General features: G+C 43.8%; 1 protein-coding gene, 1 long non-coding RNA gene and 1 other non-coding gene across 3 annotated transcripts; all 3 read left to right on the forward strand.

The window, feature by feature from the left end:
- The first annotated feature begins 664 nt into the window (after nucleotides 1–664).
- Nucleotides 665–790, forward strand: LOC144232169 (U6atac minor spliceosomal RNA). Its single transcript, XR_013335391.1, has one exon. It is a non-coding gene; the product is annotated as a U6atac minor spliceosomal RNA (small nuclear RNA).
- Nucleotides 791–6,673: 5,883 nt separating this feature from the next.
- LOC144230838 (uncharacterized) lies at nucleotides 6,674–7,675 on the forward strand. The gene is made up of 3 exons (XR_013334987.1): nucleotides 6,674–6,985; nucleotides 7,116–7,323; nucleotides 7,499–7,675. It is a non-coding gene; the product is annotated as an uncharacterized LOC144230838 (long non-coding RNA).
- Nucleotides 7,676–7,782: 107 nt separating this feature from the next.
- Nucleotides 7,783–10,140, forward strand: USP51 (ubiquitin specific peptidase 51). Its single transcript, XM_077764216.1, has one exon. The coding sequence runs from the start codon at nucleotides 7,928–7,930 to the stop codon at nucleotides 9,935–9,937; it is 2,010 nt and encodes a 669-aa protein (XP_077620342.1). The 5' UTR covers nucleotides 7,783–7,927; the 3' UTR covers nucleotides 9,938–10,140.
- Nucleotides 10,141–12,675: the final 2,535 nt, after the last annotated feature.

Raw genomic sequence — 12,675 nt, forward strand, 5'->3', positions numbered from 1 at the left:
GAAACAGACTTTTTAAAGTTTTATTTATTTATTTTGAGAGAGCAGAGTGCAAGTGGGGGGGGTGGCAGAGAGAGAGGGAGGGGTCAGAGGATCCAGAGTGGGGTCTGTTCTGACAGCAGAGAGCTTGATGCAGGGCTCGAACTTAATAACTGTGAGATCATGACCTGAGCCGAAGTCAGACACTTAACTGAGTCCAGGTGCCCCCAGATTCTTAATTATAGAGAACGAACTGATGGTTATTAGAGGAGAGGTATGTAGGAGATGGGTTAAATAGGTAATGAGGATTATGATTGAACTTGTGATGAGCATTGTGAGTTGTATGTAAGTGCTAAATCACTAAATTGTACACCTAAAAACTAATATTACATTGCACGTTACCTAAATGGAATTTAAATAAAAACTTAATAAAAACAAAATAAAACAAAGAGCTGAAACAAATAATAAGAAGAGAGAATATAGCTCTGTGTCAAAATTTCTGAAGGCTCTAGGGGTGGCAGTCCCTTCTCATCTGTGTGATCTCAGGTCAATGTGGAATGACCCCTCCATTTTCCCACCTTTAAGGTATGGATAGCAATATCTACATCATACCACAAGTGATAGGATAAACTTTAATGGGTGTAGAGAGGAGACCACATAATATGCACTTAATATATGGTTTGTAATAGTATTATATAAAAGGAGTAAAGTTTAGAACTTCCCTTGACAAGGATGGAAGAGGCCCTTGGGCCTGACAACACGTATACAGTTAAGGCATTGCCACCTACTTCGTGGCATCTAACTAACATTTTTCGGTGAAACTAATTTTGTAGTATATTTTATTTAACCTAATGTATCTAGTATTATTTCAACATGTAACCAGTGTAAAAAAAATAGATGATTTGTAATAAATTTGTCCACTAAGCAAACAAAGTACTTAGGGCATTATGAAGTAAGAAGAGTCAGAATATGGAATTCAGAGAGATCTATGCATATGAACAGGGAAAAGGCCTATGCCTTTGTTTTCACTTACCTTTAACTTAATTTAAGCATGTCCTTCAATTATTAACCTAGGCAAGGAATCACAATAATATTATTAGTACATGTGACAATGTGACCAATAAAGACTTTCATCACATGACATTTGTTTCACATTTTTAAAGTATCATTTATGCTTACTTTGAAATTATGATAGTTATATCTATCACTAGATACTCTTATTTAATGCATTAATAAAGAAGCATATATGTTATCAAATCACAATCTTTTTCAAAATTCAAAATAATATTTCAATATAATAAATTTCAGTTATAATTCTGTTCATTTAATTTTATGCATTTATAAAAGATATTGTTCTCTTAAGGAGCTAGAGGCTACATTGAATTGCCAAAGGGACTCAAGGTACAAAAAGTTTGAGAATGCCTGTGCTAGGAAATGTTTTGAAGTGAGAATCCATGGGGAAGGAAACGCATTGAGCTGACATACTGAATGTTTTCATATATGTTATCTCATAGACAGGGACAATAGAGATCTTCTATGGTTGAAGTACTGAAGTCACAGAGGGCAGAAAGTGAAGATGAACTTGGACATCACAAAAAACAACAGGTGTTGGCAAGGATGTGGAGAAAGGGAACCTTCTTACACTGTTGGTGGGAACACAAACTGGTGCAGTCACTTTGGAGAACAGTATGGAGTTTCATCAAAAAGTTAAAAATGAAACTATCCTATGATCCAGCAACTGTACTATTAGGTGTTTATCCAAAGGATACAAAAATACAGATTTGGAGGGGTATATGCACCCCAATGTTTACAGCAGCATCATCAACAATAACCAACCTATGGAGAGAGCCCAAATGTGCATCAACAGATGAAAGGATAAAAAAGATGTGGTATGTATTAACACACAATGGAATAATACTCAATCATCAAAAAGGATGAAGTCTTGCCATTTGCAATGACGTGGATTGAGCTACAGTGTAAGCAAAATAAGTCAGAGAAAGACAAATACCACATGATTTCACTCATATGTGGAATTTAAGTAACAAAACAGATGAACATTTTGGGAGGGGAAGAGAGAAGGAAACAAATCATAAGACACTCTTAAAGACAGAACTGAGAGTTGACGGAGGGAGGGAGGTGGGGGATGGGCTAGATGAGGGATGGGTACTAAGGAGGACTTGTTATGATGAGCACTGGGTGTTGTATGTAACTGATAAATCACTGAATTCTACTCCTGAAACCAATACTGCATTGTATGTTAACTAACTGGAATTGACATAAAAATTTGACGGGTGCCTGGGTTCAGTCAGTTAAGTATCGGACTCTGGATTTCAGCCCAGGTCATGATCTCACAGTTCAAGTTCAAGCCCCACATCTGGCTCCACACTGATACTGTGGAACCTGCTTGGGATTTTCTCTCTCTCCCTATCTCTGCCCTTCTCTCTCTCCTTTTCTCTCTCTCTAAAACAAAATAAACTTTAAAAATATTTTTAGGAGTTCAAGAGTCTCTCATGGTTCAAGAACAAACTGAGGGCAAATGGGGGGAGGGGAAGGGGGGTGATGGGCATGGAGGAGGGCACTTGTGGGGATGACAACTGGGTGTTATATGGAAACCAACTTGACAATAAACTATTAAAAATATTTCTAAAATTTTTGAAAATATACCAGAATAATAAGATAAAATATAATAACAAGAAAAAAAGATGAGGTTGAACATAGTTACAGGTAGGGAGAGTCAGAGTAAGTTAGAAATTTTCCATTTTAGGGGTATCTGGGTGGATCAGTCGGTTAAGCGTCAGACTTCAGCTCAGGTCATGATCTCACGGTATGTGGGTTCGAGTCCTGCATTGGGCTCTGTGCTGACAGCTCAGAGCCTGTTTCAGATTCTGTCTCCCTCTCTCTCTGCCCCTCCCTCACTCATGCTCTGTCTCCCCCTGTCTCAAAAATAAATAAACATTTAAAAAAAGAAAAAAAAAAGAAATTTTCCATTTTAAAAAACCAAGGGGATACAGGGAGTTACCATGGGTCTGTGAGCAGGAGAATGCACACAGAAGTGTCGTTTGAAGCTGTTGCTTTGGAAGGCTAGAGGCAGGCCAGCTAGCAAATGAGGCAGAGGGAAGAAAGGGAACAGAAGAAGGGACACAAAGGAAAAAGGGGCAAAAGGCTGACAGACAATGTGAGTCTGAAAAGATCTGAACCCAATCCACAGCACTCTTCCTGCAAACCCAGTCAGGGGCAGGCAGTGGCTACAAGTCTGCCTTTTGGAATGCTGGTCTCAGAGAAGTGAGGTGATTGGAAAGAGGCCCAGATTGTGAGAAAGATACTGTTTGTGGTTGCAGAAGGCTTATTTAAAAGTCCTGAGGCACCAGGAGTACAGAAGCCTCTCTTTTATATTCTACTCACCCCCAGATACTACAGCATCTTCTGTGGTTGGAAAGACATAAGAGATGTCAATACTGCTGGGAAACCAGCCACATCAGAAAAGTTTCCTGTTCCTAATGTCTTGACTTGACCTATGGTTTTATACATTAATCCACAACAGTTGTTCTCAAAGTCCAGTCCCTATACCGGCAGCATCAACATTCAGCAGCAGCATTAGCTGGTCAATTGTCAGAAACAAACTACTGGGCTTCATCCTAGTTGCACAGCTAGCAAATGACAGAGTCAGCATTTCCATCTAGGTCTGCTAACCCAGAAACAAGCCAAGTCTCTTGTTAGCTATGGCTAAGCAAATGCCTTTACCTAGGGGAAAAAATCCCTTCATAAAGTAGTCTATAGTTCTCAAGAACTTTTCTTCCAAGTATTTCTACATGATTGAGATTTGAATATGTTTTCCAGCTCCACTTCCACAGGACACCTTTCTTTACAGATGGTCTCTTCATGACAAAGGGGCAGGGTTAGAAGAGGGTGAGGGGCTAGGGCAGCACCCAAACTGAGGGAACTCTTTAGAGAGGATCCTCTTTCGAAAGGCTGGGTCCAGCAGGGCTATGTCTATAAAGTGCTGCTGTAGTCTGAGAGACACCCTCCAGATCTGGGGGGTGGGGCCAGAGAAAGCCTCCTGGAGGAGGGAACATTTGTGCTAAGTGTAAAACAGGGGGAAAATCAGGAGAGACACTGTATCCTTAGAGATGGGTCCAGAACAAAGTCAACTCTGGGGACGGAATTGGGATAGGACATCTGGGGTTACTTCAAGGAATTCTGATGAGCTACCCTTTCTTCTTATTGTAACTAACCCTCAAGGCTTTATTGTCAGGAAGTGGATCAAAATCACAAGGTTTGGTCTGGTTGAAACAAGCAAATATGTGGGGGCAATGCCTGGCTGTTTTTCAGGTAAGGGTGGAACTGCTGGGACTTCCAGGGTGGTAAGCATCCTCCTTACCTCACTCCAGATTTCTTCCAAAGGAGGGATGCACAAGAGAAAGGGTAATTCAGATGGAGGGAAGGAAGTGAGGGAGATAAGGGACTTCCCCTTAAGCTACCAAAGGCTTTCACCTTCCCCTGTGCCACTCAGCTACTCACCAGCAGGAGGGCATGTCATTGCCTCTCTCTGACACTGCTTTTTCTCAAAGTCCTCCTGAGTACCTACTGGTGACTCCATTTCTGCTTCTCTCACCTACTGCTTCCTTTTATGTATGCTCTTCCACCCTCTAGTGCGATCTGTCTAAATCCCAAGTCAAAATCTTTAATATTTATACAAGGCCAAGTTCCATGGTGTTGAAAAACCCTGCTACCCTTGCTTAAAGGTCCTTTGTAAACTCCATGGGGCACCTGGATGTCTCATTCGGTTAAGCATCTGACTCCAGCTCAGGTTATGATCTTGTGGTCTGTGAGTTCGAGCCCTGTGTCCAGCTCTGTGCGGACATCTTGGAGCCTGGGGCCTGCTTCGGATTCTGCGTCTCACTCTCTCTCTGACCCTCCCCTGATCACGCTGTCTCTCTCTCTCAGAAATAAATAAAACATTAAAATTTTTTTTAAAAAAATAAACATTTAAAAAAAGTCCTTTGTAGACTCCAGAGGATGATAAACTAATCTGCAAAAAGGCACCTCAGTTTGAACAGGTCATCCCATCTCCTGAGGCTCCTCTGATGGAAGCTTAGCTGCATCCAGAGAAACGGAAAAGACTAGCCAGAAAACATTAAGCTTCCCCTCTCTTATGTGAAGTCATGGCCGTTAAAGCCTTTCCAGTCACTCACATGGCCGTTATCTGACTTGGGGGCCAAGTACCTGTGAACTGGAAACCTCATTAGGATTTTTAAGTTGTCATGAATTATGTATGGTAAGAACTGCTAAGAGATCAAACCAACCCTTTTCTTACTCGGGGAAACTAAATTGTAAAAGTGATAAATAGCTTCCTTAAGGTTACAAACACAGCTGATAATGGTGGGAAAGTGTAAGAGCACTGCTCTCTTGCCTCCCAGGCACACGTTCCCACAAACATAATTCATCTGAAGACTAACTCTTATTTGAACCTCTCAACCTATAGTCACTTCGGGCTACAGGAGAGTTATGGTAGTTCTCCTCTCCAAGAATGTGATGATCTGTGTTCACTCTGGAAATTCATATAGATTGTTGAATCTCTTTGATGTCCTAAAATCAGTGCATTCTTTTTGGAAGTCACCTACAAGATACCACTCCTGAGCCTGAGAGACTGAATCCTTATCCTGAAGTTTAGAAAGGAGGTGCATGACTGCTCCAGAGAGATTAAATGTGGCATTAAACATCTTCACTGATAAGCAAGAATATTCTATGAATTGGGCAGGAAGGGCAACAAGCCCTAGATATAGCAGCTTTCATGGTGGGTGTGGACTTGGATGCTGTATCTGTTAAAGGGAAGAAAAAATATTCTGGAGGACACAAATCGTTTTATTCTTTATTTCTCACAGCACAGCCTAGCACAGTAATACAGTTATGGGATCTGTCCATGTATACTTGTTAAGTGCGTATTCATACACATGAACTGGTTAGGAGGGAAAATTCCGTAAACTGAGCAATAACTTAGACAGTTTGGAAAGAGAGAAGTGTTCTCCTTTTCTCTATTCTAAGTAACAGGCATTGTACTATAGGCAGATTTTAAGATGGGGACTGAGAAACAGGTGTGAAAGAAACAGGTGAGTTAAGGACCTTTTAGTTTATATATACTATGATTTAGTGTCCATAACACGTTAAGATTATTATTCCCACTTTTATTTAACAGATGACATAACTAAGGCTCAGGGAGGTTAGGTGTTTTATCTGAGCTCACACAGCTAGCAAGTGTTTGGGATCTCCTATCACACTCCAGAATAATACTCCTCTCTCCACTGAACTCCCAGAGATCAGTTTTTGATGGGTCCCTGAGGGATTCCTGCCAGAGAGTTGCCCTTCCTGCAACCCCCCCACCCCCACNCGGAGTCCGGGCCTGGAGCCAGGTAAGACCAGAACCTCCATTTCAGGGGCTTTCTCTAGAATCCGTCGCTGTGGTTACCTCCAGTAGAATCTGTTTCAGGAAGAGGTCTGATCAAGCTTGATAGCGGTGCCATCCATCACTGCAGGAGGGCAGAATCCGGGGCTGGGGGCCACACGTCGAGAGGGGAGGGGCCTGGGAGCGGCCCCCTTGTGACCAGCCCTGAGAGGTCAGCAGGAGAGAACGTTGGCTGAGGAGCGCCTGTTACAGCAGCGGCTGCTGACGTTCTGTATCATGCGCCTGTGGCCAAAGGTAACCCAGACCCTTAAGCAAACAGCCGGGCCGGGGCCTGGGCGTTGTGGGGCGAAGGCGGGAAGGGGCAGGGACTTTAGGGGTCGAACACTTAAGATAGGGGCGGTGAGTGCGTGGAGGGCGTGAGAGAGTCCGGATTCTCAGAGGAATAGGGAATGAAGGTGCTGAAGCAAGAAACGAGGTGTGAGAAGGAACACAAGCGCGAAAAGAGCGTGAGAGGGCGCAAGAGTTTGGGCGACCAAAAGACAGTGCAATGCGCTTGAAGGTATTGAAGGTAGCGGCAAGGGTGGAACACACCCAGTCCCAGCAGCATAGGTAAGGTGGGAGAAGGAAGACACTTTCTTTCCCTGAGCCCAGTTTCCATAGGTAGTCCCCTTTTAGCCATTTTTAAGGTAAATTTTGACCCCAGTGGGTTTTGTTGTTGTTGTTGTTGTTGTTTTTTCAGAATATAAGGAAAGAACGTCAGAGGAAGCTATACCAAAGTGAGGCTGCGCAAAGCGCAGGAAAGGCAGTTAGAGGGTGGCGCCTTATTTAAAGAAGATTCCGTCTCCACGTTAAATCTCAGGCCGTACCACACCACACCCCCACATTTTCCTCCCTTTCCCCCACTCCATTCCCCTACTCCCAGCACGATTGGATCGCCTTTAAACCAGGTAACTGCCTCCGTCTCCTCAGCAGCTCCTGGAGCCCCCGAGTAAAATGGGTGGAGCCCGCAGCGGTCTCTGGTTGAGTTCATGGTGGGAGGGGTGCTGAGGGCGTTAATGGCGCGCCGCCGCCATGACGCTGGCCAGATCATTCACAGAAATCCCTGTCTCATTCAGTCTACAGTCGCAGCTCCATTCCAGACGCCTTTCTTCTCAGGCCGGGCGGTGAGCTGATGGCCCAAGTTCGGGAAACTTCCTTGCCTTCCAGCTCTTTGGTCCGTTAGAGCTCAGACGGTAGGGGAGGAGTCTCGCCCGAGGAGGCGGCCGAAAAGGCGGGGGAAATGGAAAAGGAGGCGGTGGGGGCGGCGAAGGCGTGTTCAGGCCTGAGAGCTCAGGAGGCGAAACTGGAGCCTTTACAAGAGCGTAAACCTCTTTCGGANCTCATTCCGTCTACAGTCGCAGCTCCATTCCAGACGCCTTTCTTCTCAGGCCGGGCGGTGAGCTGATGGCCCAAGTTCGGGAAACTTCCTTGCCTTCCAGCTCTTTGGTCCGTTAGAGCTCAGACGGTAGGGGAGGAGTCTCGCCCGAGGAGGCGGCCGAAAAGGCGGGGGAAATGGAAAAGGAGGCGGTGGGGGCGGCGAAGGCGTGTTCAGGCCTGAGAGCTCAGGAGGCGAAACTGGAGCCTTTACAAGAGCGTAAACCTCTTTCGGAGGAGAAGTTGACGTGGAGTGACGCCGGCGGCGATAAGGAGGTGCTCCTTTCAACCCCACCTCGCTGTTACAGTAGTTCCTCGCCCCTTTGCCCGCGCCGCAAGCCCCGCCCTCGGCCCCAGCCCAGGGCCCGTGCCCGAGGCCCTCCTGGGCCCTCGGCCCCACCCCTGCCTCCCGCCCATTCTTCCCCTCAGGCTCTGACCCGGCCACAGCCCTGGCGCAGATCTCGGCTTAGATCGAGGCCCAGGTCTAGACCCCAGATGCTGCAAAGCTGTTCTCCTGACCTAGGTGGCCCTGGGGATCGAGGTGGCTTAGGGGACTGGTTGCTGGAAGTGGAGTTTGATCAGGGTCCTACAGGCTGTTCTCATGTGGAGAGCTTTAAAGTGGCTAAGAACTGGAGGAAGAACCTGCGGTTGATCTACCAGCGTTTCGTTTGGAGTGGGACCCCAGAAACTAGGAAACGTAAGGCAAAGTCGTGCTTCTGTCATGTATGTAGTACCCATATGAACAGACTCCACTCTTGTCTCTCCTGTGTCTTTTTTGGCTGTTTTACTGAAAAACATATTCACAAACATGCAGAAACAAAACAGCATAATTTAGCTGTAGACCTCTATCATGGGGTTATATATTGCTTTATGTGTAAGGATTATGTATATGACAAAGACAAAGAACAGATTGCCAAAGAAACAAAAGAGAAAATTTTTAAATTATTAACTTCCACCTCAAGAGATGTTTCTCAACAACACTGTATGACATCAGGTGTTGAAGAGAAACATTCAACCTGTGACTCAAAGGAACAGGAGCCAAAATTGGTGAAACCCAAGAAAAAGAGGAGAAAGAAGTCGGTCTGTACTGTAGGCCTGAGAGGGCTAATCAATCTTGGGAACACGTGCTTTATGAATTGTATTGTCCAGGCACTTACCCATATTCCTTTATTGAAAGATTTCTTTCTCTCTGACAAGCATAAATGTGTAATGACAAGCCCCAGCTTGTGTCTTGTCTGTGAAATGTCTTCTCTTTTTCATGCAATGTACTCTGGGAGCCGAACTCCTCACATTCCTTATAAATTATTGCATCTAATATGGATTCATGCAGAACACTTAGCAGGATATAGGCAGCAGGATGCCCATGAGTTCCTTATTGCAATATTAGATGTGCTGCATAGACACAGCAAAGATGATAGTGTTGGGCAGGAGGCCAATAACCCCAACTGCTGCAACTGCATCATAGACCAAATCTTTACAGGTGGCTTGCAGTCAGATGTCACATGTCAAGCTTGCCATAGTGTTTCTACCACAATAGACCCATGCTGGGACATCAGTTTGGACTTGCCTGGCTCTTGTGCCACATTCAGTTCCCAGAGTCCCGAGGGAGCTGACAGCACAGTGAGTAGGGATGACCACATACCAGGTATTCCCTCACTCACAGATTGCCTACAGTGGTTTACAAGGCCAGAGTACCTAGGAAGCAGTGCCAAAATCAAATGCAGTAATTGCCAAAGCTATCAGGAATCTACCAAACAACTCACAATGAAGAAATTACCTATTGTGGCCTGTTTTCATCTCAAACGATTTGAACATATAGGTAAACAGAGACGAAAGATTAATACTTTTATCTCTTTTCCCTTGAAGCTGGATATGACTCCATTTTTGGCCTCCACTAAGGAAAGCAGAATGAAAGAAGGCCAGCCACCAACAGATTGTACACCCAATGAGAATATGTATTCCTTGTTTGCAGTGATTAATCACCATGGAACTTTGGAAAGTGGACACTACACCAGCTTTATCCGGCAACAAAAGGACCAGTGGTTTAGCTGTGATGATGCCATCATCACCAAGGCTACTATTGAGGACGTACTCTGCAGTGAAGGGTATTTACTGTTCTATCACAAACAGGGTCTAGAGAAAGAATAGTCTTACAAGACACTTGCCAGAAAAAGAAAAAAAGAAATGAATATACAAGGATTCTAAAGTGACACACAAACCTACCTGGAATGGACAATGACAATACCCATACAACAACAAGCATCTCTTGAAGTTTGACAAAAACCTACCCTGGCATGTACAATGACAACTGCACCTATAAGACAAGTAGCACCTTGATATAAAGAACGTATTTTACCATGGCTTATGGGTCTGTAAGAGGGAAAAAAAAATACTAACTAGTGACTGTTCATCCTTAAGAAATGGGAGGAGGGATAAGAGGCTGAAAATGGTCACTTAAAGCATAATTAAATCAACAGAATGCTTTAGATGGGGAGAGTGGGAATGGAGATGTTCTGCCACTGCTGTATGTCATTTGTTTCTACAAAAGTGCCATGTGAAACCAGGGAGTATTTGTACATCAACAAAAAGCTTCACAATTGGTGTTCTAGCTGTGGCTGATTAGTCAAATGGTTTGCAAAAAAGAATATTGAAAAATAAAATTTAAAAAGTATTACAAGAAAATATTTAAAAAGAAGAAAACTTTTTTAATTTTAAAAGAAAATGTTTTTAAATGTTGAAAATTTTAAGTCAAATATTTTAAAAGAAAAGTTTTAAAATTTAAAANTGGTTCGTGGGATTGAGCCCCAAGTTGGACTCTGTGCTGACAGCACGGAGCCTGCTTGGTATTTTCTCTCTTCCTCTCTCTGCACCTCCCCCACTTGTTCTCTCTCTCTCTCACTCTCTCACTCTCTCTTTCTCTCTCAAAATAAATAAATATTTAAAAATTTGAAAAGGAAAAAATAGAGAAAANGAGGAGATAAGAAAAACAAAACAAAGGGCTTGTGAATATTTTTTTAGTATTATGTTGACACATAAATAGAATTTGAAAAAAATAATCTTAACCATCATTTTACATCCAATTGTGATTGCTGCAAGGCCTGAACTCTAGCCTGCCTTCCCTTTCAGATTCCACACCCCATCTGATTTTGAAAGAAGCAGAGCTGTTTCTTAGGAAAAATCAACTGCATCTGAGAAAGATGAATAGTAGGGACTCTCTCCCATTTAGAACTGCATTATTGATACAAATTCTTTGCTACTGAAAAGTAGTTCTTGACAGTTTAGTGGCTTAGGGATATTAGATCACAACTCCAGCTCTGGCTTTGATGTTCAAGCCCCATGGCCTGATTGAGGAGGTGACAGGGTCCCATATCTGAGAACATACCACCTTCTGCTCTCCCACTTCCCTTTCCATGGGGAAACAAGACCTTTAAATTTCTACAGTAGAGCTATGGGTTTGTACTTGACAGTCCTACTCATTCCTTATCCCCCCNCAGTAGAGCTATGGGTTTGTACTTGACAGTCCTCCTCATTCCTTATCCCCCCCCTTTTTTTTTCTCCTTTTCTTATTATTCATGCCTGGTTCCCTGAACCACTTACTTACCTACATTTTTGAATGCCAGCCTGTAGGGCTCCTTCTCTGTTTACCTGGTGGCTTCTATTCCTCCTTCAAAACTCAACTCACAGATGACTTCTCTGGATCCTTTTCTGAATGTTCTACAAAGATATAAATTGGAAAATTGTTCCTCACCCCTATATCCCTCTCACTGTGCCTCAAAGTAATTTGTCTGTACCTCAGTGATATTCTACTGTGAATCTACTGGAGCTTTGTGACTGTCTGCCTCTCTGTACTGAGCATTCTGTGAACAGGGGGCCAAGCCTTACTCATTTCTGTGTTAATAAATGTTTGTTGAATATGAGGAAGAGTTCAGTTATTTGCTCTATTCACCCTCTCAGTAATGTGATCTCACCCATCTTCTCCATCAAGCCCTCCTTAAGTGCCCTGTGCTGTAATGTAGTGTCATCAGGATTGTATCTTCCCTAAAGACAGTGGATGAAATGCTACTCAGCTGCAGGGGATGGCTTAATAAAGTAGGTGCTCAGTGAGGAAATAGCCAGGCTATTTATAATGTGGAGGGAGTACCAGGTACAATGCAAGAAAAGAGCACAAGCTTGAGAACTGATGATCATGACAGAATGGGTGGTGAGGGAGACCAGCAGCTGAAAGTGATATTGGGTTTGTGGCAACACTATCCCTCACCACACTGTTCCTGAGCTTCCCACAGTGTCTCTCACCTTACAGTTGTGTACCACACCTCTCCATGGTGTACTGCATAAGTTTACCTTCCCAGGAGACCATGTATCTCACCATTCCACACTGTTTTGTATTACATGGCACACCATAACTGTGACAGAGGAGTGATGTCCGGTGGCTGTGTTTAGTAGAGGAGCTGTAGGTTGTCTGCTTAGCACTCTAACCCTTCTCCCATTCCTTGTGGTTTCACTGGGGCTACCGATCACCTTGTCATGCTCCTCTCACACCTCCCCGTAGTGAACATGTTCCACAGCCTAGGCCAAATGAGAGTTCTAAATTCCTCCACTCCTCCACCCACACCCCTCCCACAAGAGCAATTCTGAGGATGACTATAGAACCTAAACAGGCCCAATCAGAGTCCATTGCTAAATTGGATATGTATAGACACTGGGAGAAAGAAGCTCCCTCTCCATGATGAAGTTTCTAGATTAGGATAACATTAATCTGAGAATCTTAGGGGTTGATATTCATATCATGAGGAGAAAAATAGAATTATAGAGGGAAGAAAGAACCTGAAGAGCATCATTTGAATTTTGTGGATCCATCTGTGCCTGAAGTCCCAAAGTTCCAGGCT

This window comes from Crocuta crocuta, unplaced genomic scaffold (assembly GCF_008692635.1).
Source record: "Crocuta crocuta isolate KB4526 unplaced genomic scaffold, BGI_CrCroc_1.0 scaffold1670, whole genome shotgun sequence".
NCBI classification, from domain to species: domain Eukaryota; kingdom Metazoa; phylum Chordata; class Mammalia; order Carnivora; family Hyaenidae; genus Crocuta; species Crocuta crocuta.

What these genes read in the sequence shown, in the direction of transcription:
- USP51 (XM_077764216.1), top strand. Translation starts at nt 7,928, where the DNA reads ATGGAAAAGGAGGCGGTGGGGGCGGCGAAGGCGTGTTCAGGCCTGAGA.